Genomic DNA, 22,248 nt, shown 5'->3' on the forward strand with positions numbered 1-22,248 from the left:
TTTCGAAAATCACAAGAACCATCAACTGCACTCAAAAAAATCTTGCTTTACGATTGGCAATAGCAATTTACAAAAAAGTTCACTAGCGTTCTAAACCAAGGAGTTTTTCTGCCTAAAGAAAAAATACGTTGGTCTATATTTTACCAGAAAAGTTGAGCTTTCACAGCAATCCACAAATACAGAAAACTCAGAAAAAGTCCTGTTCCAGTCCAGAGGATTTAATTTGTTACTACATGCTGAATTTACCGAAGTCCCTGCCACGATGCAGAGATGGCGACTAGATTAAATGACTTCATAATAATTTCATGAAGGGGAGTATCAACTGCCGCCATCACAGAGGTTTTATGAAAACTGTATATTTAGAAATAATCTCTCTCTCTGAATGATAGAGAGGTCTCATTTCCTATAGGCTTCCCAAAAAAGCAGAATTCTGAATTAGATGGACCTCTTCAGTCCAATCTAAACATTATATAATGCTGTTCTGATGAGAGTGTCAGTGTGCCTAGTAAATCAGGAGTAGGCAACCTTGGCTCTTTTATGACTCATGGATTTCAACTCCCATAATTCCTGAGCCAGCCATGCTGAGGAGAAAGGGAGAGGTTTCCAAACTGAGCCATGCTGGCTCAGGAATTGAAGTCCTGGGTCATAAAAGAGCCAAGGTTGCCTACCCTTGGTCTAGTTGGTTAAATAAAGACTAAAGCTCCCTTGACGTACAACAGTTAATTTAATGACATTTCGAAGTTACAACAGCACTGGAAAAAATGACCATTTTTCACATTTACAACCGTTGCAGCATCTCCATGGTCACATGATCAAAATTCAAACACTTGGAAACTGACTCACATTTATGACGGTTGCAGTGTCCTTTTGCAACCTTTTGACAAGCAAAATCATTGGAAAAGCCAGATTCACTTAACAACCATGTTACTAATTTAACAACTGCAGTGATTCCCTTTACAACTGTGGCAAGAATGGTTATAAAAATGGGGTCAAACTCACTTAGCAACAAAACTTTTGGGCTCAATTGTGGTCGTAAGTCGAGGACTACCTGTAGGTAGAATGCAAGTATACTGATAGGATAAAGGAAAACTGGGCTCAAGATAGGTTTAAGATTCAGATGGATCTTAACAGACTTGAACTGGGCTCCTTTTAACAAAATGAAATTCAGTGGAGAGAAAAGTAAGGCTTTACACTCAGGCAAGAAAAACCAAATGTACAAGTACAGATTAGGTGAAATTTGGCTCAATAGCAGTAACTGTGAGAGTATCTTGGGAGTCCTAGTGGATAGTCATTTAAATATGAGCCAACATTATGCTGCAGTTGTCAAAAAAGCCAATGCAATCCTAGGCTGTTTTAACAGAGGGATAGAATCAAGATCGTGTGATGTGTTAGTACTGCTCGATAATGACTTGGTAAGACCATACTTGGAATACTGCATCCAGTTTTGATCACCACAATATAAAAAGATGTTGAGACTCTGGAAAGAGTGCAGAGAAGAGCAACAAAGATGATTAGGGGGCCAGAGGCTAAAACATATGAAGAACAGTTGCAGGAATTGGGTATGTCTAGTCTAGTGAAAAGAAGAACTAGGGGTGACATGATAGCAGTCTTCCAATATTTGAGGGGCTGCCATAAAAAAGAGGGGGTCGACCTATTCTCCAAAGCACCTGAAGGCAGTACAAGAAATAATGAATGGAAACTAACCACGGAGAGAAGCAACCTTGAACTAAGGAGAAATTTCCTGACAGTGAGAACAATTAACCAGTGGAATGGCTTGCTTTCAGAAGCTGTGGGTGCTCCATAACTGGAGGCTATTAAAAAGAGACTAGACAGCCATTTGTCTGAAATGGTATGAGGTCTCCTGCTGGAGCAGGATGTTGGACTAGAAGACCTCCAAGGTCCCTTCCAACTCTGTTATTCTGTTCTGTTCTGGGAGTGGGCACGGAGGTTTAACTTTGCAGCCTAAAGCCATAATTAGACTCCTGCATCACTGCATGTCAGGGAATGTATGTATCTGTCCTTCTGAGACAGTTGCATAGCTGTTGCATAGCATTTTATTATTTTAATATGCCTTGCCTTTTGCCCGCCTCCCAACAGGAAGCCGGACCAATCAATCAACATACAGGACACCACAATGCGTAGCTGAGATTTGGGGTATGTATATCACAGCCCGTCAGCAGCCATCTGCAACCTACACTTCCCCATCAACCACTTCACAACGTGAGTATGCGTCAATGCCTATGCGCAGTTGCAGATAAGTCTAAATCAGTGGTTCTCAACCTTTTTAATGCCGCGACCCCCAACCGGTCGTAAGTCGAGGACTACTCAACCGGTCGTAAGTCGAGGACTACTCAATTGGTGCAGCACCGTTTGGAGAATGGGACTTTTGGCGGCTCAACAGGGCAGAGACAGCCTGGACAATTCCTATTGGCTTTTGAAAGCCAATAGAATTAGACTCTATTCAAGAGAGTCTATTCTATTGGCTTTCAAAAGCCAATAGAATAAAAGGGAGTAGCATAGCTAAGGAAAAGGGGGAAAAAATGGCGGACTGCGTAGTTTGGCGACCCTCGTGAAATGGTCATTCGATCCCAAATGGGGTCCTGACCCACAGGTTGAGAACCACTGGTCTAAATCCAGCTTCAGCCTTAGTTCTAAACAGGTTTCCAAACCTTGGCCATTCCCAGGTATTTGGATTTCAAGTCTCAGAATTCCACAGCCAGTATGGCTAGTGAATGAACATTCTGGGAGCCAAAGTCCACCTACTTGGAAATAACCAAGGTTGGGAAAAACTGATCTACATCCTTAGGCTCTACACATACAAGCGAAGTCTTTGTCTGAAGGAGCACATTATTTTTGGACCATGGAAGAGGACGTTAATAACGGAAATTTTTTGTCTAGAAAGACTATACTGAGAAAAAGACAGGAGCTGAAGTCTACATTAAACTGGAAGAGATATTTAAATCTCTTCACAGAAGGAAAAAACAAAATCACTGTGGCTGTGATAGTAAAATTTAGCCTTCTTCTTAATCTAGATTAAAGCTATCATCAACTTTAGTTACCCGCACTCAGTGGCAGTTTGGTCAAAATGAGCCAAAAATGCAAAGCATGCTAAAAATATAGTTAAGTACATATCATTATGGCAGTGTATTTTTAAAATATCGACAGAAATAGAATAAAGTAAGGAAATATAGCTGAAAAAAAATGAAGTTTTATTGCTTCTTTTTATGTACACATGGGCTTTCTAAAATTCCTATGCATCAATCACTAATTCTCAATTGGCTAAATGTTATTATGTGCTATTAAAACCGCCTGTTTTGCACAGGACAGCAAGTTTTAATAAACTGTTTCTTAAATCGTGCTAGGAATTTTCAGATTTTTCCATGAAAATGGAAGGGACAATGGGAGTTGAAAGGAATTGAGGCTGAGCGGTGACTCACATGAGCTTCTGAAAGAGAAGATGAGGCTGGACTAAATGATCCTTGGATCCCACTACAGCCTTGTGAAATAATTTTCATTTAAAACTGCCAGAGTCTTTTTTTTTTCTTTTTCTTTTAGAGTTTCCATTTGGAAACGTAGGTGTCATGGTTCCGACAGATGAAACTAACATAATGCTAACATCGGATGTTTTGCATTGACAGTAGGATGATTTCAGAAAGACAAAATGCTTAAACACAAAGACAGAAGGAAAGAGCCAAAGACTGATGGAACTTAAAGCCTAATAAAAAAATAACCACAAGTGCAGATAAAAAGGTGGAACTGGATGCAATTTGCACAAAGTACGTACGCTGCATCTTAACGCCCTGAGAGACATCCCAGAAGAAGAGACAGAGGGGGAACGTAATATAAGAAGTTTAGAAACTTGGCTTTCCCCAAAAAAAGGGACTGCCCATTTTGTTGAGCATGCACCCCTTGCAATAAATTTGAGTCAGCACTACAACAACAGCTCTGCAGTCTTCCGAAGGGAAGCTGATCAGGTGGTTGCAGAGCCCCTGGAAACGGCAGTACGATGCAGCTGAAGAGGCAAAGCACAACCCACAGACAAACTGTGGCTCGCCTGGAGAGCAAACCGACCTTTGCATCTCAATCTTCCAGGGAAATGATGCACTAAGCCTACAGCAGAGAGAGTGGGGTAAGTTGCTTTGGCTGTCCTCTTGCCTCCTTTTACGAACCAATCCTCTTGCCAGAAAACGAGGTGTATGTGCACTGGGGTGTATGTGCCTAAAGTAAAAAAAATAAAATAAAAATCGAGAGAGACAGAGAGAAAATACTGGAGAAGAAAACTGTCGCTTAACTTGGCAGTTCCCTGCGCCAGCAATCTGCTGCAGTGACAGCTACAAAATCTCCGCTTAAATCTTTGATTTGGTCCTGAAAATGTTTCTACCTTGTAGAGGGGAACGGGGCTAGAGTAAGAATGGAGGAGAGAGGAAAGGCAGGCAGGGAAGCATGCCTTAATATTCTCCAAATGCATTTTGAGGATGGTTGATAATATTCTCAACAATTTCTAAGCGTGCCTTAAATTGCTCCTGGTGCATTTTGGAAGCATGGGTGCTATTTGCTCTTGCATGCCTTATCTACGGCGTGGATATGGGAACTTATAACAACTGCTGGCATTTTAAGACCTGACGCTAGATCCAGCTCAGTCTGCCTGCCACCTTCGCACAGAAGCATCATTTTGTAGGAGAAAGAATATCCGACAAACAACCCGGGGATTCAGATTGCTCTCGAGAGAAAGCAGACATTGTACAACACTTGGAAGAGCCTAGCAGTTTGGGAAGAATGCTACTATTAGTAGCTAGAGGAGGATGGGAGAGTGGAAGGGGAGGGGGGGGGGAGATGAGATGGAAACAGATCAGGCTGCTCTGACAGACAGCAAGACAGGAGGTTGGAGAGCTTCCCTGGAAATAAGAATGTTTTTCTGCACCATTAAGGACGATGCCACAGGGATACGCCACAGGGGTGCAGGTATGTCTGACTTTATTAAAATGCAACTTCACTGGCAAGGGTTAAGGGTGTTCCCCCCCTCAAAAAACAGCCAGCCTTCTAAAATGTGTGATAAACTGGTTATGTGTTACACGTTTGCTTCTAGGCAACAATGGAGAACCGGATCTTGAAGGCATCACTTGGCATCTTGGTTCTTCTCGTCTTTATACCAGCCGTTCAGGGTATTTGTCCTTCTTTGTGTTCATGCTCAGGAAATGATAGAAACGTGGACTGTTCTGGCAGAAACCTGACCACGCTGCCATATGGACTTCAGGACAACATTACCTATTTGAATCTGTCATACAACCACTTTGTGGATCTCAACCACCAGCTGACTCAATTTGCAAATTTGAGAACATTAGATGTTTCCAACAACTGGCTTCGGAGCCTTCCAGCTCAACTGCCCAGGTCCCTGTGGGAAATCTATGCCACGCACAACAGTATCAAGGTCCTCCAAAAGCTTGACACGGCTTACCAGTGGAATCTTAAAGTCCTCGATGTGTCAAGGAATATGGTGGAAAGGGCTGTACTTATTAACAACACAATGAGCAGCCTTGTGTTCCTCAACCTCAGCAGCAACAAGCTTTGGACTGTCCCCACCAACATGCCCATCAATGTGGAGACAGTGGATCTATCCAACAACTTCTTGTCACAAATCCTTCCTGGCACACTGAGGAGACTCAGCAATCTTTCCCAACTTTATCTGCATAATAATAAGTTCACCCATATCCCTGACAACGCCTTTGACCAGCTTCTTCAGTTACAACTAATCACGCTTTACAACAACCCCTGGGCATGTGAGGATAAACAACTGGTCCTCTCTTATTTGCAGAATTGGACAGGAAAAACACATGCCACAGTCTTTGGGCTGCCATGCCCGGAGGACACCGTGTCATGGGAAGGCTCCGGCCCATTTTCAGCTACTCCAGCCATGGCTCAGAATCACCTCTTCGTTAAAGCCATAAAGGCAGTGGATACAACTGACTCTGGAGAAGCAACTGAACAGAGTGAATTAGCATATGAACAACAGTCCGGAATGACAGACATCGACGTAAACGCCACTGCTGACCCAACAATAGCCTTCACGAGCCCCGGCAGGTCACTGGTTCCCTACCCAGAAAATCTCAGCACAGAGAACCTACACAATTCTTTCGAAGTGGCTGCAGCCACACACATGGTCTACATCCAAGATACAACCTCTGTGAAGTCCAGCACAAAAAGTCTGGCCGAAGTCCCCACAATTCCTATGACCTTGAGGATCACCAGCGGGGTGCCTACAAACTACCCAAAGAAACAACAAAGCACAACAATAAAGAAAGAAGAACACACTACAAAAATTAGCCCTCGTGCACCCTCTAAAGCAAATGTGCCCAGGGGGTATTTGTTCTCTGCTGTAATACTTGCTGTGGTGGCCCTGGCAATGGGCAGTGAATTTGTGTTTAAATGAATGAATTGCTTCATTATTCCATATTAATAACATGTTGGGGGGAGGGGAGAGAAATATTCCTGTTCAAAATGAATTACTGTAGATGCAAGAAGAAATGCCTGTTTTTAAGATTCTGAAATATGACTGAAGAATATCATAACTTCTCTTGAATGGCTGCAGAAAATCACGTCTTGGTAACCAAGCTGCTACTTACTTAAATTATGTCTTACTGAATTAAGAAAATAAAAAAGGAAGAAAATTATACCCAATAATACAATTGTTTTTATGAAATGTGTTATTTTGTATTTACATTTTTAATTTTCTTCACAAAGATATTTAAAAATGTCGGTATTTTCTGTATTGATTATGAATAGTTTTGTCATTAAACATCTCGAAACAAAAACATTTGAAGGCCTGTGTTATACATGTACTGGCAGAGTTGCCAGACAGAAAACCTTGGAATATATAAATGCTAATTCTTTATCAAAGATGACGATGCATAAAGAGGGAAAAAAGGAGGGGGAGGGATAAAGATATCCAAAACACAACTACTTCTAACTATGGTTTATTGCCATAACGCTTATTAACATCCTAGAGGAGATGTGACATGAGGTTATTTGCCAGCTCCCATCAAGTACTGATTTAGTATTAATATCTAATCGTTGTTTAAATAGGCCCGGGAGCCTGTAGTTCTTAAGATGTTGCTGAAACATTTTACTTATTCATTAGAGTTATACCATATTTCTCTTTCATTCAGAGCTGAAGGTGGTGCACAAAGGACTCTCCTCTTATTTTCCCCACAACAATCTTGAAAGGTAGACTAGCCTGAGAATAAATGATTAGCTCAATGTCACCTACAGTTTCCATCCCTGGGTCTCTCCTGGGCCAGCAAGGACTCTGACTGCTACTCACAGCAAACAGACAATGGTTTAAGTATTTAACACCTAGCCCATGACTCTCTTAACGTCATAACCTTTCACAACATAGGTTGAAAGCCAATGTCACCCCATGCTCATTCAGCATCAAGTTGGAGAGAGCTGACCTATTCTATTTCTTTCATCCAATTTCTATCTAAAGGTCAGCCCTACAAGGCAGGCGAGGTCAACCCCACAAGCGTAACATGGATTCAAGTATTGCTCTTTACTGCTGTAGAGTAGAATAATAGAATCTTGCGAGACCATTTTGAGTTTCTCTCTGCCCCTGCTTGCACTAAACAAAAATCCAGGGGTATTTTGAGTTTCTTTCGTGTGCTTTCCTCTTTGTCCCGCTGAGTAATATTTTCTGAAAGTTCCCCCTCTAACAGTTTACTCCCTCCCTCCTCATTTCTAAGGCCAGCTTTCCATTCTTTCACAGTACAGGAACCATTTTTCACTGATAAATGAACACAATGACTTAGTGCTCTGGAAACTAACAGGAAAGTTCAAAGCGAGCCAGTGTTGCATTTTTGAGGGCTTAGAACAGAGGTGGGGAACTATGGCCCCTTTATGACTTGTGGACTTCAGCTCCCAGAATTCCTGAGCCAGCCATGCAGTTCTGGGAGTTGAAGTCCACGAGCCATAAAAGGGCCATAATCCCCCTCCCTTGGCTTAGAACCACAAATGGAGATATATAAATATGCTTCCGTTATTTAATCAGATGAACATGGCATAAAGTGCCTGGCACGCCATGTAAGTGTGGGCACCCAGAGCAATTAAGAAACTATCTACATAGCTTTGGGTGGAGCCTGATTCCTGAAGGCATCCTTATTGCTTAATAGATGCCTTCAGAAAGTACAGCCTTGAATGATTACCCAAATCTCACATGTCCTTTGTTTAAGCATAATGCAGTTTCTATTCAAAAAGGAGGGAGGGAGGGAGGGAGGGAGGGGTTCATTATGAAACACTAACAAAAGGGGCGAGATAGAGGTGGAATTGCCATGAAGTTTCATGGACGAGAACATGGCTGGCTAGAAGAAGTCCAAGCCTTAGTATCTCCAGTTTGAAAAGGATCTGGGGAGCAAAGGATGGGAAACACCCTTCTCAGCAAAACCATCCTGGTGCGCTTCAGATACTGGAGTGTTATACGTATCAGTGCTATTGCTATTGCTACCACTCCCCAAATTTCCTGGCCGGCAGAGATAATGGCCATACCAGGTGGGAAATCAGGGAGATTGCCATCTCAATGTCTGAGAAAGGTTGGCATGGACCACACTGAATAGTGCAATATAAACTATCCCAGTGTTTTTCAAGCTTGGCAACTTGAAGAGATGCGGACTTCAACTCCCAGAATTCCCCAGCTAGCAAAACTGAAGAGTCTTGACATCTGCATCTCTTTGCTGGCTGGGAAATTCTGGAAGTCCGTGTGTCTTAAAGTGGTCATGGTTGAGAAACACTGAGTCGCTGAATTAACAGAGAAGCTGCAGGAAGTTCCTACTTGGTGAATATATTGAGGATGCTGCTCCACAGAGCTATCATTATGGTTCTGCTCTCTTTTCATTACTACCGTAGTTGGCAACGATGGGACCTTCCCAGCAATGATCGCTGCAAAGAAATCCAAGCCCGTTTCCCTTCTGAGAGGCTGTGGACAGCAGATCCCTGACCAGAATGTAAAATTTCTGAGCTGGATGCAAAAGGCAGAAGGGCAGGATTGGCATTAACAGCCTGACACGTGCCCTCTTCCTCCTCTGCAGCTTCCCCAACAGGTTACATACTGCAGCAGCCATTTCCATGGTTACCCGAAGCAGAGAATTCAGAAATGTAGGGCTGCTCCTCATTAGAAAACCATGTATTTATTTCCCCCACTGTGCATCAAGGAGAGTAGAATGGCAAAACAATGAAGGCAGGAGAATTAACAAGCTCGGCGCATTGTTAGAGAAACACAGCATGGCAATTTTGTAAAGACTAGTCGCAATGGGGTCACTCAGGGAAAGGAACAGCCAAGGGGTCTGGTGTCGCTCACCTGTGCCAAGGCCAGAAAGACAAAGTAAAAATAAGATGCAAGACACACACACACCTCCAAGTCCTATTAGCAGCCTTTTCTAAGTCAGAATAGGGCAAGAATCTAAAGAGGAATGAAGCAACAGCAATAGCATTTAGATCAGTGGTTCTCAACCTGTGGGTCGGGACCCCATTTGGGGTCGAACGACCATTTCATGGGGGTCACCAAACCACGCTGTCCGCCATTTTTTTCCCTTTTCCCTAGCTGTCCTACTTCCTCTTATTGGTGGCCACACCCACTTGGGGGTCACCACAACATGGGGAACTGTATTATGGGGTCACGGCATTAGAAAGGTTGAGAACCACTGATTTAGATTTATATACCGTTTCATGGTGTTTTAAAGCCCCCTCTAAGCGGTTTACAGAGTCAGCCTATTTGCCCCCAACAATCTGGGTCCTCATTTTACCAACCTCGGAAGCATAGAAGGCTGAGTCAACCCTGAGCTGGTCAAGATCGAACTGCTGGCAGTCGGCAGAGTTAGTCTGCCATTCTGCATTCTAACCACTGCACTACCATGGCAGATAATATTATGCTCTCCTTCGGAGAACAAACTGGGAATCAGGGCTGGCAAAGCCATCATTTTAGTTTAACCCTCCACATTTTTAAATAAAAGCAAAAGCTTCTTATTGCAGATGAATCCCAATCCATCCCCCAGAAGCCCTTCCTTCAGATTGTAGGAGCTGTGGTGGCACAGTGGTTAGAATGCAGTATTGCAGGCTACTTCACTGCTCACTGTCATCAGTTCAATCCTGACCGGCTCAAGACTGACTCAGCCTTCCATCTTTCCGAGGTCAGTAAAATGAGAACCCAGATTGTTGGGGGCAATGTGCTGACTCTGTATCTGTAAACTGCGTAGAGAGGGCTGTAAAGCACTATGAAGCAGTATATAAGTGCTATTCTCTTGTGAGAGCAAAGTTGGATAAACATACACAAAACCCACAACTGTAGTATTCCATTCCCGGAAATCTAAAGGCCAACTGCTTCCCTGCCCAGTGTTGAGAGATACGTGCAGACAGTCCTCAACTTACAACTGTAATTGAGCCTGCAGATGTGGTAGTAAGTTGTGACTGCTGAAAACAGGTCACCACATGATCACACCCAATTTTATGACTTTTTTTGCAGCAGCTGTAAAGCAAATGCTCTTAAGTGAACTCATGGTTTGCTATAGTGCATTTTTTTTGGTCAAAATACAGAAGTAAACACCAGTTTCCGCCCAAAATCTGGTAAACTGCAGTCACGTGAACATAGGATGCTGCAAACATCTGTAAATACAGGCCAGTTGCCAAGTGCCCAAAAGGCAGTCATGTGACAAGGGTGTGTGAGTGCCGTAACTTCGAATCTGGGTTATAAGTAGCTTTTTCGGATGCCTCGTAACTTCAAACAGTCCCTATGCAGCAGTTGCAAATTGAGGACGACCACTATTTTGGTTTAAGACCCAGCTGCAACACTGCCATATATAGAGAGAGACACCCGGCAAAATAACTCTCATTCAGGAGGAAACCTTTACCATCTTAGCCAAGTATTTCTTGTGCTTTTAATTCTTTCAGGCATTGCTGCTCATTTTCTGATAGGATTCCCAAAGAAAGGAGAAGGATGCTAGCAGCCACAAAGAAAGGCAGGGGAAGAGAATGTAAGGTTCAGGATCATATGCAGGTATTAATTCATCAATGTTATACATTGATAACTACGGTGCTGCAATGGGTGCTGCAATGGTCACCGTGAAGTTTCCGGACGGAATTCAAAGTGCTGGTTTGGACTTAAAATACCCTAAGGCAGGGGTTCTCAACCTTGGCAACTTTAAGACTTGTGGACTTCAACTCCCAGAATTCCTCAGCCAGCTTTGCTGGCTGAGGAATTCTGGAAGTCCACAAGTCTTAAAGTTGCCAAGGTTGAGAACCCCTGCCCTAAGGCTTGGCACTGACAGGACTATCCTCTCCACACAGAAACAGCCACTGAACTCATCCAGTATGGAGTTGTTGCCAAACTTCCCCCAGACAGATGGGGCAAAGGGGCAGTCTTCTTTGGCGGCAGTCTTCATATTACATAACAGCCTCTGGACATTAGGTTGGCACCGTCACTACTGGCTTTCTAGAAAGTATTAAGACAGAATGTTTGAGAGGGCTTTAGGGTGTAGATAATCCCCATTGCCCTGAGTGTTGTTCTTTTCTTGATTTTGTAGGTGTTCAAACCCAAGAGATTATTTTTCAAAGAGGCCCTCTCATCTATTAACTTCTGGTTTCTTGCTAATCTTTCTTCAAGTCAGCAGTATGTTGAGGAGAGAAGAGAGTGCTGTTTATTAAACTGAACACAGAATAACAAGAGTTGGAAAAGACCTTGGAGATCTTCTAGTCTGACCCCCTGCTCAAGCAGGAGACCGTACACCGTTTAAGACAAATGGCTGTCCAATCCTCTTCTTAAAGACCTCCGGTGATGGAGCACCCACAACTTCTGGAGGTGAGCCTCTCCACTGATTAATTGTTCTCACTCAAAGGAAGTATCTTCTTAGTTTTAGGTTCGATCTCTCTTCAATAAGCTTCCAGCTGTTACTTCTTGTCTTGCCCTCAGGTGCATTTGAGAACAGACCCCATCTCCTTTGTGGCAGCCCCTTCAAGTACTGGAAGACTGCTAGGAGGACCCTAGTCCTTCTCTTGGTTAGACTATAATTTTTTACAGATCTACTGCACATCTTTCAGATATGTGTTGGTAAATGTCTGGGATGGGAGCACAATTGTCCTGTTGTACAGAAATGCAGGAAATTGGCCACAGTAGTTAAGGTGCCTCTCAAGGAAGTTTGTCCTCCCACAGATGACTCTTTTAGAACTCTGAGATTTTTTTCAGGCACTACCATGACCTTACAGCATCCCACAAGGCTCATACCACTGGTCTCAAGCTTCAAACCTTATGACTGAGCAGTACAGCCTGTACCACCATCTTTTATCTCACCTTATATGTGAACTCATGACTTTTTGATGCTCTAGCTCAATATTAGTATCTTGTACATGTCTTCTGACTAGAAGGCCCCAAATTTCCATTCAAGCTAGGGTCATCAGTTTAGGGCAGGGGTAGGCAACCTCGGCTCTTTTATGACTCATGGACTTCAACTCCCAGAATTCCTGAGTTGAAGTCCATGAGTCATAAAAGAGCCGAGGTTGCCTACCCCTGGTTTAGGGAAAGCTCAACTAGCTTGAGGCTTCCTTGAATCAAATATTCCCCAAGTATCATGGACAGGAAGTCATCACATAAAGGTTTAGAACCCATTTCTACAGGACAAGCAGAGGCAGATCCTGGGAGGTAGAGTCAAGAGGAGAATCAGCCTGGAGTCCTTACATTGCCACAAATGACCCAAGTCCAATCCCCCCTTGAATTCTGTTGATTTTTATCTAGTGTCAGGTTTATGCTGACAGTTGACTAAATTCTTGTGTATAAATGTGAGCAATAAATCTTAACTGGAATGTAACATGTGGTCCTGATTCTTCAAGCCGGACAATTTCTGAGCTCCATGTACATACAGAATAGGGAAAAATAGGTGCAAGCAATATCCAACTTCATTCAGTAGAATAAGTTGCATAACTCTGATTACGTCCAGGTTATTTGCTGCAACATTCACCGGTGGTTCATTTTCAGTTTTGCACGCTGAGTTCCAAAAAAAGAGCGCAGATATGCTGGTCTCACCATAGCATTATAAACTTAGAGACCAGCAGCCCAGGACCTGCATTTATGCCAAACACACATGGGCTGTCCTACAAAGGTCAAAATCGTTCACATCAAAGAAAAAGAGGCATATACTCCTTTTTTTTTTTTTTAAATAGGCAGAGGCATCCAAATTTACCACCACCCACTCGCCTTCTAAAATGAAGTAACTGTCAAAGAGAGAAAGATGAAGTGAATGCACACCTAAAACTTGGGTGTTTTGAAACGGGTTTAGAATATAATGCTGGGGAGGGATCCTTTAGTTGGCCAAGATCTACAATGAACTTTTTTGAGGGGCGGGGGCGAGATGAAAGATTGCAGTACAAAGGGAAATAGTGAAAGCTTCCAGAGCTGGGATTTTCCTCTCCCTAAAAAAAAAATAAAAAAAAAAATAGGGGAGGCTCTAATTTTTTTTTTAAAAAAGTGTTATCATACCTATTGTGAGATTTGTGATACTGTTTTTATATATTTCTTCCATCAACACTGTAGGGTGGCCTTAGTCTTACAAGCTGTCTCTCTACCATAATGAATCATCAAAGATTTTGCTAATCAGGGCGGGAAAAGTTAACAAAGTGCAACATATGACTGTCAACACTAAAACAGTTATGCTCCTAAGCCATTTGTAGTTTTAACGAATGCTTATGATTAAAATCTTGTTGCCGATTTTCTCTTAGTAGACTTTCATATTATTCAGTGGCATTCAATGCTAATCCATCAATTCATCGAATAAAGCAGCTCTAGATCATACGACGCATTGTTATAAACAGCAGAGGTTAAATATGCTCTGAACGTTTTAAAAATACTTCCCAAACCGTATAGGTAGTCTTTTTATTTAAAACAATATTGACTTTGGATTTTGGTTTGCAAACAAGGAAATGAGTCCTTTGTTAGCTGTGTGCTTACATCACTCTTGACATAAATTGCCACCCTTGATATTCTGGGACAGCTATTTCGAAGACTGGATAGTAGTTAAGCTAAGGAACAGCTTTCCATCTTCCAAGACAACATTCAGAAGGAAAAGAGAAGCCAGAGAGAGGTATGGAATTTGATACAGTTTTTGTAATTGCCTCATTCTATAAAGGATGGTAACTGATCCTTTGATTTTTGCCTGCTCCCCCACTTCATCCCAAGGACACAGGAATCACAAGTTTGGTGTTGGGGGTTTAGATGGCTATTTTTTTGTTTCAGTGTGTTAGGCTATCGGGTGCAGAGTATGGACAGGTTTGCCTTGCCTGGATAGTTGGAGTGAGTGATCCTAATTTTAAAGGAGAGCATTTGTAGCTCAGTGTTGAAATGAGGGGTCCTTGGGGCTCTCTGAGCTTGGTTGTTGATGTTACCCAGTGGGGTAATGAAATGTCTGCAAGAAAACAATCAAGCTCAGAGAGCACCAAGGACCCCCCCCCCCCGGATCCTAATTTTATATTTGTGGCAGAAAGAGTGATCCAGGTTTTAGACAGCAGACCTTGCAACTTTTTCCAATTCCTGTGTGTGTTCCTTTGGCACAAGGAGCAAAAGCAGAATCAGAGGAACAGGAGGAGATGCTGGACTGTAAGAAGAATGTCAGACCAGCAACCTTCCTTTAAATACAGAGATGTTTTATGCTTAATTCCCATTTGACAAGGAAGAGGGACCTGCAGAATCATGTTTTTAGAATGGACTAACAGAGGCTTTTGCTTGCTTTTGTTTAATTTGGATTGGGAATCTGCCAACTACTGCAAATTATTCAATTCGGGATCTCCACTTCTATATAATGCTGAAAAGCAACAGTCTGGAGAATGAGAATGTTAATCTATATCAGTGTTCCTCAACCTTGATGTTTGGGCCAACTCTCAGGATTCTCTAGTGAGCACCTTCTGGGAGCTGATGTCCACACGTTTTAAAGTCGCCAAGTTTGAGAAACACTGATCTAAATCAGGGCTTTTCAACCTTTTCACCCATTGTACCACTTTTCGGATATGGCAACATCCGAGTACTACTAGCAAGGTGTCAAAAACTTGATGACCCCCCCCCCAAAAAAGGAATAAAGTACAGGTAATTCTTCACTTACAACAGTTCGCTTAGTGACTGTTCAAAGTTACAATGGCACTGAAAAAAGTGCCCCCCCAAGCCACAGCCGAGCAAGACACCTGTCTACCCGCCCGGTGGCGCTCTTCCTCCTGTCTGAGGTTTTCATTGTTGTGAGCATTTCTGTTGGGGATTGGCAGTGGGGGTGGGGTGGGGGTGTTTGGTTTTTATTCCCCCCGTCTGCTGGGTGGTTGCAGCAGGTTTTGGTCACTTCACATGACCCTGGGACACTGACCGTCATAAATATGAATCAGTTGCCAAGCATCTGAATGTAAATCACAAGACCCTGGAGACGCTGCAACATTCCAGCTGATCAACGGTTCTTGTGGGCTCAGCAGAAGTGCCAGGATCAGTGCTGCTTTCCAGCTAATTGGTGCTTCTTCAGAGCTCACCAGAAGCACCAGGATCAGCGCCGGGCTCCAGCTGGAGCCTGGCGCTGATCCTGGCGCTTCTGCTGAGCCCTGACAGTCCCGAAGAAGCGCCAATCAGCTAGAAAGTGGCACTGATCCTGGCGCTGCCACTGAGCCCTGACAGCCCTGTACCTCCAGCCATCTCTCGCTCAGGCTTGTGTGGTGCTGCCACCGGTTCAGCTCATTCCCCTCCCCTGCTACCACTTTTCTAGGATGGTTGCGTACCACCTGCCAGGTGCCAAAGTACCACAGGTGGTACCCGTACCACTGGTTGAAAAGCCCTGATCTAAATGACAAATTTCGGATAGCAGAGAAAACAATTTTCTATGCTTAAGAACCAACAAGCGAGGTTTAATTCTCCAAATATATCTGCCAATACTTGATTTCATCACTAAGAACCAAAATTGAATTTATTATTGTCTTTAAAATATTGGCATCCTTCTTCTGGAGGGTCCCTTATGGGGGTTACTACAATCATACAAATCTTAGAATGAGCACAAAATGGGGCGTTTAGGAGAGCACAGTTCACTATAAGGACCTCTGGGAAAAATAATTGTTAAAACATCCAAACTTGCAAACAAAGAAGCATATAAGGAGAGAGAATTCATAGGTGGTCCTGTCTGTTTCACTTCGACTTGCCAGAGACAGGGACACCTGAGAGAATAGCCCAGATTTCTATTGGACATTTCAGTAAACATCTGATGATCTTTCTAAATAGACTGCAGCCTCAAACATACAACAAACCACAACTGTCTCACCAGATGTGCTCTGCAAGAGCTCTTTCGCTCATAAGTCATCGAAAGATGAATAAACACACACAAACTAAAAGGGCAAAGCAAGAAATTCCATTTTCTTACTTGCATTCTCTCCATACAATTCCCAAGAATTTGTAAGGGATCAACTAAGGGGAAATGCTTTCTACTACATCAGTGCAGTAGAACAGTTTTCATGAATTGAACTGAACTGAGTTGAATTGAGTTGAGCTGAGTTGAGTTGAACACCTTATTTGGCCAAGTATGATTAGACACACAGGCAATTTGTATCTGATGCAGAAGCTCTCAGTGTACATGCAAAGCAACAGAATAATGATAACCATCATCATCAAAATGCCAATAAGAGGGGAAATAAAGAAGAAAATCTATAATTTTCTTTAATCTGTATCACTGGGAATTCTGGGAGTTGTAATTGTAATCCTAGTAAGTCTGAGGAATACCTGGGGAGGATTTTTTTAACCCCTTAAATCAAGGACAATATAATCATTATAGACAGCCTGGTATTTGTCGAGATAGGGAACAAACAAACAAAAATCCATTTATACTTCACAATACTTAATATAGAAATAGTATTTTTAGGGCTTCCAGGCTCAATAAGGAGCCAATCCACTTCTCGCTGGAAAAGTGAAATGGCAACTTCATTGCAATTCAGCTTTTTCTTTACAGGTAGTCCTCGACTTATGACCACAATTGAGCCCAAAATTTCTGTTGTTAAGTGAGACACTTAAGTGTGTTTTGCTCCATTTTGCAACATTTCTTGCCTCAGTTGTTAAATGAATCACTGCAGTTGTTAAGTTAGTAATCCGGTTTAAGTGAATCTGGTTTCCCAATTGACTTCGCTTGTCAGAAAGTCATAAAAGGAGATCACATGACCCTGGGACATTGCAACCGTCATAAATGTGAACCAGTTGCCAAGCATCTGAAATTTGGTTGCGTGACCATGGGGATGCTGCAAAAGTTGTAATTGTGAAACACGGTCACAAATCATTTTTTTCAGTGCTACTGTAACTTTGAACGGTCACTAAATGAACTGTTGTAATTCGAGGACTACCTGTACTAGCTGAGCCCTAAATAGCATCAGAGGCAACGGGCGTTAATCCCTTTAGATTACATGTTTTATTAAGAGCATAAAATGGACATGCACAACTATTAAGCTCTGATTGGTGCTGGGGGAACAATCCTAGGATAATTTCAGTTTTTAATCTACAAAATGCCCTTTAGGCTACAGACCACATTGAAAGGAATCTTGGATGAAATCCAGATACATCAGGAGAATGTGTAGCATGAGCCTAGGCCAGGGATCCCCAATCCCCGGTCCGTGGACCAGTACCGGGCTGCGGCATATCAGCAAGTGGTCCGCACAAACAAGCAAAGCCCCATCCGTGAGATGCAGGTAGCACACAAAACCACGCACTCTCCGATCCGCGGAAAAACCTCTTTCCATGGAACCGGTCCCTGGTGCCCAAAAGGTTGGGGACCTCTGGCCTAGGCAATATCAAGCTCAGACAAAATCCCATGAATTTGACTTTTGGAAAGGAATCAGGATTGTTGGGCTGGTCATCAGCAGAGAGCAATCCTTCAAAGTCTTATGTCAATGTTCTTTCCCTTTTATGTACAGGTGCATAATGAAGCCCCAACTGTACTCCATCGTTATTTTATTGCTTGCCAGAATTAACTATGTGCAAAACACAGAAAGACTCAACAATAACCAAGATGATGCTAATGTTATTACTACCAATAACAACAACAATACCGCCGTTGCTCAATCCCCTGCGGACAATGTCACATCTGTTACCCAAGCTCCCAATGACCACAAAACCTCTGCTCCTGAAACCACTGATGACAATGTCACGTCTGTTCCCAAAGCCAGCAAGGGCAACGCCACCTCTGTTACCACCAAACCCAGCAAGGGCAACACCACCTCTGTTACCATGAAAGCCAACAAGGGCAACGCCACCTCTGTTACCACCAAAGCCAACAAGGGCAACGCCACCTCTGTTATCACCAAAGCCAGCAAGGGCAACGCCACCTCTGTTACCAAAGCCAGCAAGGGCAACGTCACATCTGTTACCAAAGCCAACAAGGGCAACGCCACCTCTGTTACCACCAAACCCAGCAAGGACAACACCACCTCTGTTACCATCAAAGCCAACAAGGGCAACGCCACCTCTGTTACCACCAAAGCCAGTAAGGGCAACACCACCTCTGTTACCACCAAACCCAGCAAGGGCAACACCACCTCTGTTGCCTCTCATGAAACAATTGTTTCTGAAATCCCTGTGGACAAGATCACTGTTCTTCCTGAAGTACCCAACAGCAATGCCACACCTGCTCCCAGCCTGGCCTCCAAAATGTCACCAGTTAGCACTACCAAAGGATTTACGAGGACAACTGGGAGCACCAGCGTATCGATAGAAAAGCAGACCTCGAATCCTACCATGGCTGGAAATACAACACTACGGATCAACAAAGTCCCTAATACAGTCCGTAAGATTACACGCCCTGCTTCAACCAAACCAACCACTGATAAAGACACTGGGAACAGAACCAGCACATTCCCGGTGCCTTCATTATTTGCCATCGTGTTGCTTGTCGTTTCTCTACTCCGTTTTTAAGAAAGCATGGTTCTGTTGTACACTGCCATTCTGGGTAAAAGGGGAGGGCTTCCCCCCCCTTTTTGCTGTTAATAAATGTGCCATAGTCTGTTTTTTTCATAAGTTCTCCAATGCATTTGCCACAATCTTCTCTCTCGCCAGCCTTCAATGGAAAAACTGCCAATTTTGTAACCCAAGGAGTATGCCGTTTTGCTTCAGTTAGGCCAGACTGAGCATGGCTATGACTCTTTAATCACAATCACAGCTAATATTATAAACAAGGCAAACGCCAATAGCTTATCTGTGCTGTTGGGTATGTGAATGGCCAATCTTTAGCCATTGTTTTTAGCATATCCATTGGTCTTCCTGTATGTAAATAGTCGTCTGTTTCTAAAAAGCAAGAGCCCACATTTCTCCAGTTCCTTCCAGTTTGCTTTATTTATATTTTCACTGCAGTAAGTGGAGATGTCTGAATTGGGATGACTCCCTTCTCTCTCTGAAATCCATGACTCCCCCCCCCCTGGTTGCTTGATGATCAGCGGAAAAAGTCCAGAAATCAACTGGGAACATCTCCCTTAATACCCTTAAAAGCTTTCAACCACCTAGTTCTTATTTGTCAGACCTACAACAGCTAGGATGGTACTTTAGGTTTACCACAGCTCATGACCACCCAAAAATTTGCAACATGCAACAAAGAAGCACTCTCTGAAAAGAGGCAGGTACCCACACCTTCGAGATTCAAAAAAGGATTGCAGTCAAGTCACACCACGAGGAAAGCTGCACACGCAACCCTTTCTTGCTGGAGTTCCCTGAATAGACCTACAAGGATGGACAGTTGAGCAGAACGCAACTGAGACTTCATGGCTCAGGACCAATTGTGTGGAAAGCCCACCAGGGACTCAAATTTTGTGTTGGCCATCAACAAAATCTCCTTCCAACCAAGACTTTTGGCTACAGGAGGGTATAATGTGTTTTCTACTGTTGTTTTCATTAAAAAGCAAACTGAATTAAGGTACCAGTAATGCAAATTAAAATGGCTACTCAAAACCCCTTCTTTCAGACATCATCATGGTAGCAACCAACAGCTCTTCCTAAACCTTTGCCTTCCACCGCTCTTCATATTCCAAAAATACAGTCCATAAATTGTAGATGAACATTGCCCTTTTTAACGTTCATATATGGAGAATAAGGGGGCGCGATGGCTCAAGTGAGTAAAGACCAGTGGTGGGATTCAAATATGTGAACAACCGGTTCTCTGTGTGGATGCTGCTTTCAGAAGTCCATTCTGGGCCTGAGCAACAAAAAATTAGCTACCGGTTCTGCCGAAGTGGTGCGAACCGGCTGAATCCCACCACTGGTAAAGATGATGAATTTGTCAGTTGGAAAGCTGACAGCCCGGTTTGAGACCCGAGCGCCATGTGATGGGATGAGCTCTCGTTCCTTGCCCAGTTCCTATCCACCTAGTATAAGGATAGGCAACCTTGTCTCTTTTATGACTCATGGACTTCAACTCCCAGAATTCCATGCTGGCTCAGGAATTCTGGGAGTTGAAGTCCATGGGTCATAAAAGAGACAAGGTTGCCTACTCCTGACCTAGTAGGTCAAAAGCACACAAATGCGAATATAGGTAGTCCTTGATTTACAACCATAACTGAGCCCAAAACGTTTGTTGCTAAGTGAGTTGATAAGTCGAGTTTTCCCCCATTTATGAACTTCCTTGCCACAGTTATTAAGTGAATCACTCGTTAGTAACACGGCTGTTAAGTGAAACTGGCTTCCCCATTGACTTTGCTTGTCAGAAGGTCAGAGAACATGATCACATGACCCGAGGACACCGCAATTGTCACAAATAGGAGTCAGTTGCCAAGCATGACCACGGGAATGTTGCAATGGTTGCAAGTATAGAAAACACTCCTAAATTACCATATATGCCGGTGTACAAGGCGACCCGGCGTATAAGATGACCCCCATCTTTATCGCCAAGCCGCATTCCTAGAACGTCGTCTTATACGCCGGAAACTACCAGTATTTCCGGGGTATAAGACGACTCGGCGTATAAGACGACCCCCGTCTTTGGCGCCGATTTTAGCGCTCGCGGAAGTCGCCTTATACACCGGCATATACGGGTATTTTTTTCAGTGCTGCTGTAACTTTGAACAGTCAGTAAATGACCTGTTGTAAGTAGAGGACTACCTGCAGATAAATAGATACCATTTTGGTGGGAAGGTAACAGCCATTCCGTGCACGCCGGCCACATGACCATGGAAACCTCTTCGGACAACGCTGGCTCCCTCAGCTAAGAAATGGAGATGAGCAGCGCCTCCTAGAGTCGGACATGACTGGACATTTACCTTTATGCGGAGAATATTTAACCACTCAGGGACACTGTGGGAGGGAAGCTGCATTGGGCTATTCCTTTCCCCAATCAGCCTTACAACTTGCCCCAGGGACACCGTTGATTGCGATGACTTCTAGATAATGAATTGATGAGATCATGGGTAAGGTGCAATCTGTTCTATGTGTTTGCTTAGCTAACAAAAAAAAAAACCCCTCACCATTCAGAAGAAGCTAATATATCCAATCCTTTATTTGCTCATATCTGATTTGTGCAACATTTAAGGCTGCATATTTTTTTTTCTATGTTGACTATACCTATTTCTATGTACTCTCGGGCTTTTGAATTTTGTGGACATATTGCTTTGTTTTTTTTCCCCTCCTTTCACAAACATTCTCTGTAGGAAAAAACTATGATATCCAAGTTGGCGTTAACCACAAACAAATCACAGCTCGAAATGAGAGATAAAGCTTTCTCTTCCCTGTCTTTCGTTTTCTGCTAAACGGAGCAATTTACTTGCATGGCTTTGAACATGGTAAAAGCAGGGTGGAGGAAAACACGTAAAACTGGACCTCCCCCTTCAGCTTCTCCCTAAAGAAGAAGTAAGCCGCTACTCTTACACACTGTTCAACCTTACTAAGAGGGCAGCCACTGCTTGAGGTTTAGACAAAGTAGAAAACAAACTATTCTTCATTAATATAAAATATTCTTTGCATTTAGTAAGCTTATTCCCAATGTCATCATTCAATTGCCAGGGCCTTCAAGAGGTGGCTCATATGTTTTTCACCAGAAAAAAAAAAACCCACACATTAATAGATAACGGCAATATGAGTTGAAAACAGCAAAGGAGCCTGGTTGATGACAGCCTGTTTGGTGACTTTGGACCAATCATCCAGCTCAGCTCAAAGAGCTCTATTAGGGGGCAAGTAAGAGAAAGTAGTATTAGGTATGTTTGCTGCCTCAGATTGTTTATAAAAAATAATACAGTTGGGATTAAGAA

General features: G+C 43.1%; 2 protein-coding genes across 7 annotated transcripts in view; one reads left to right on the forward strand and one right to left on the reverse strand.

Moving 5' to 3' along the window:
* Positions 1 to 22,248, reverse strand: part of NF1 (neurofibromin 1) — a 211,016-nt gene that overhangs the window by 86,770 nt on the left and 101,998 nt on the right. The gene's annotated exons all lie outside the window — the stretch shown is intronic.
* Positions 2,609 to 6,656, forward strand: OMG (oligodendrocyte myelin glycoprotein). Of its 2 annotated transcripts, none has more exons than XM_039341308.1 (2): positions 2,609 to 4,129; positions 5,087 to 6,656. In XM_039341308.1, exon 2 carries the CDS (start codon positions 5,093 to 5,095, stop codon positions 6,425 to 6,427), a length of 1,335 nt encoding a protein of 444 aa, XP_039197242.1. In that variant the 5' UTR covers positions 2,609 to 4,129; positions 5,087 to 5,092; the 3' UTR covers positions 6,428 to 6,656. The 2 variants fall into 2 exon arrangements, with proteins under 2 accessions (XP_039197242.1, XP_039197233.1); XM_039341299.1 differs by lacking the exon at positions 2,609 to 4,129 and adding an exon at positions 4,143 to 4,962.

The sequence above is a fragment of the Crotalus tigris genome, unplaced genomic scaffold (genome assembly GCF_016545835.1).
Source record: "Crotalus tigris isolate CLP2741 ecotype Arizona unplaced genomic scaffold, ASM1654583v1 scf7180000017550.10884619, whole genome shotgun sequence".
In the NCBI taxonomy this organism is placed as follows: Eukaryota; Metazoa; Chordata; class Lepidosauria; order Squamata; family Viperidae; genus Crotalus; species Crotalus tigris.

Bases quoted from the DNA above. Each gene is read 5' to 3' on its own strand.
- OMG (XM_039341299.1), top strand. From the start codon at position 4,933: ATGCCACAGGGATACGCCACAGGGGTGCAG. The intron at 4,963-5,086 runs GTATGTCTGACT...GTTTGCTTCTAG, and splicing joins GATACGCCACAGGGGTGCAG to GCAACAATGGAGAACCGGAT.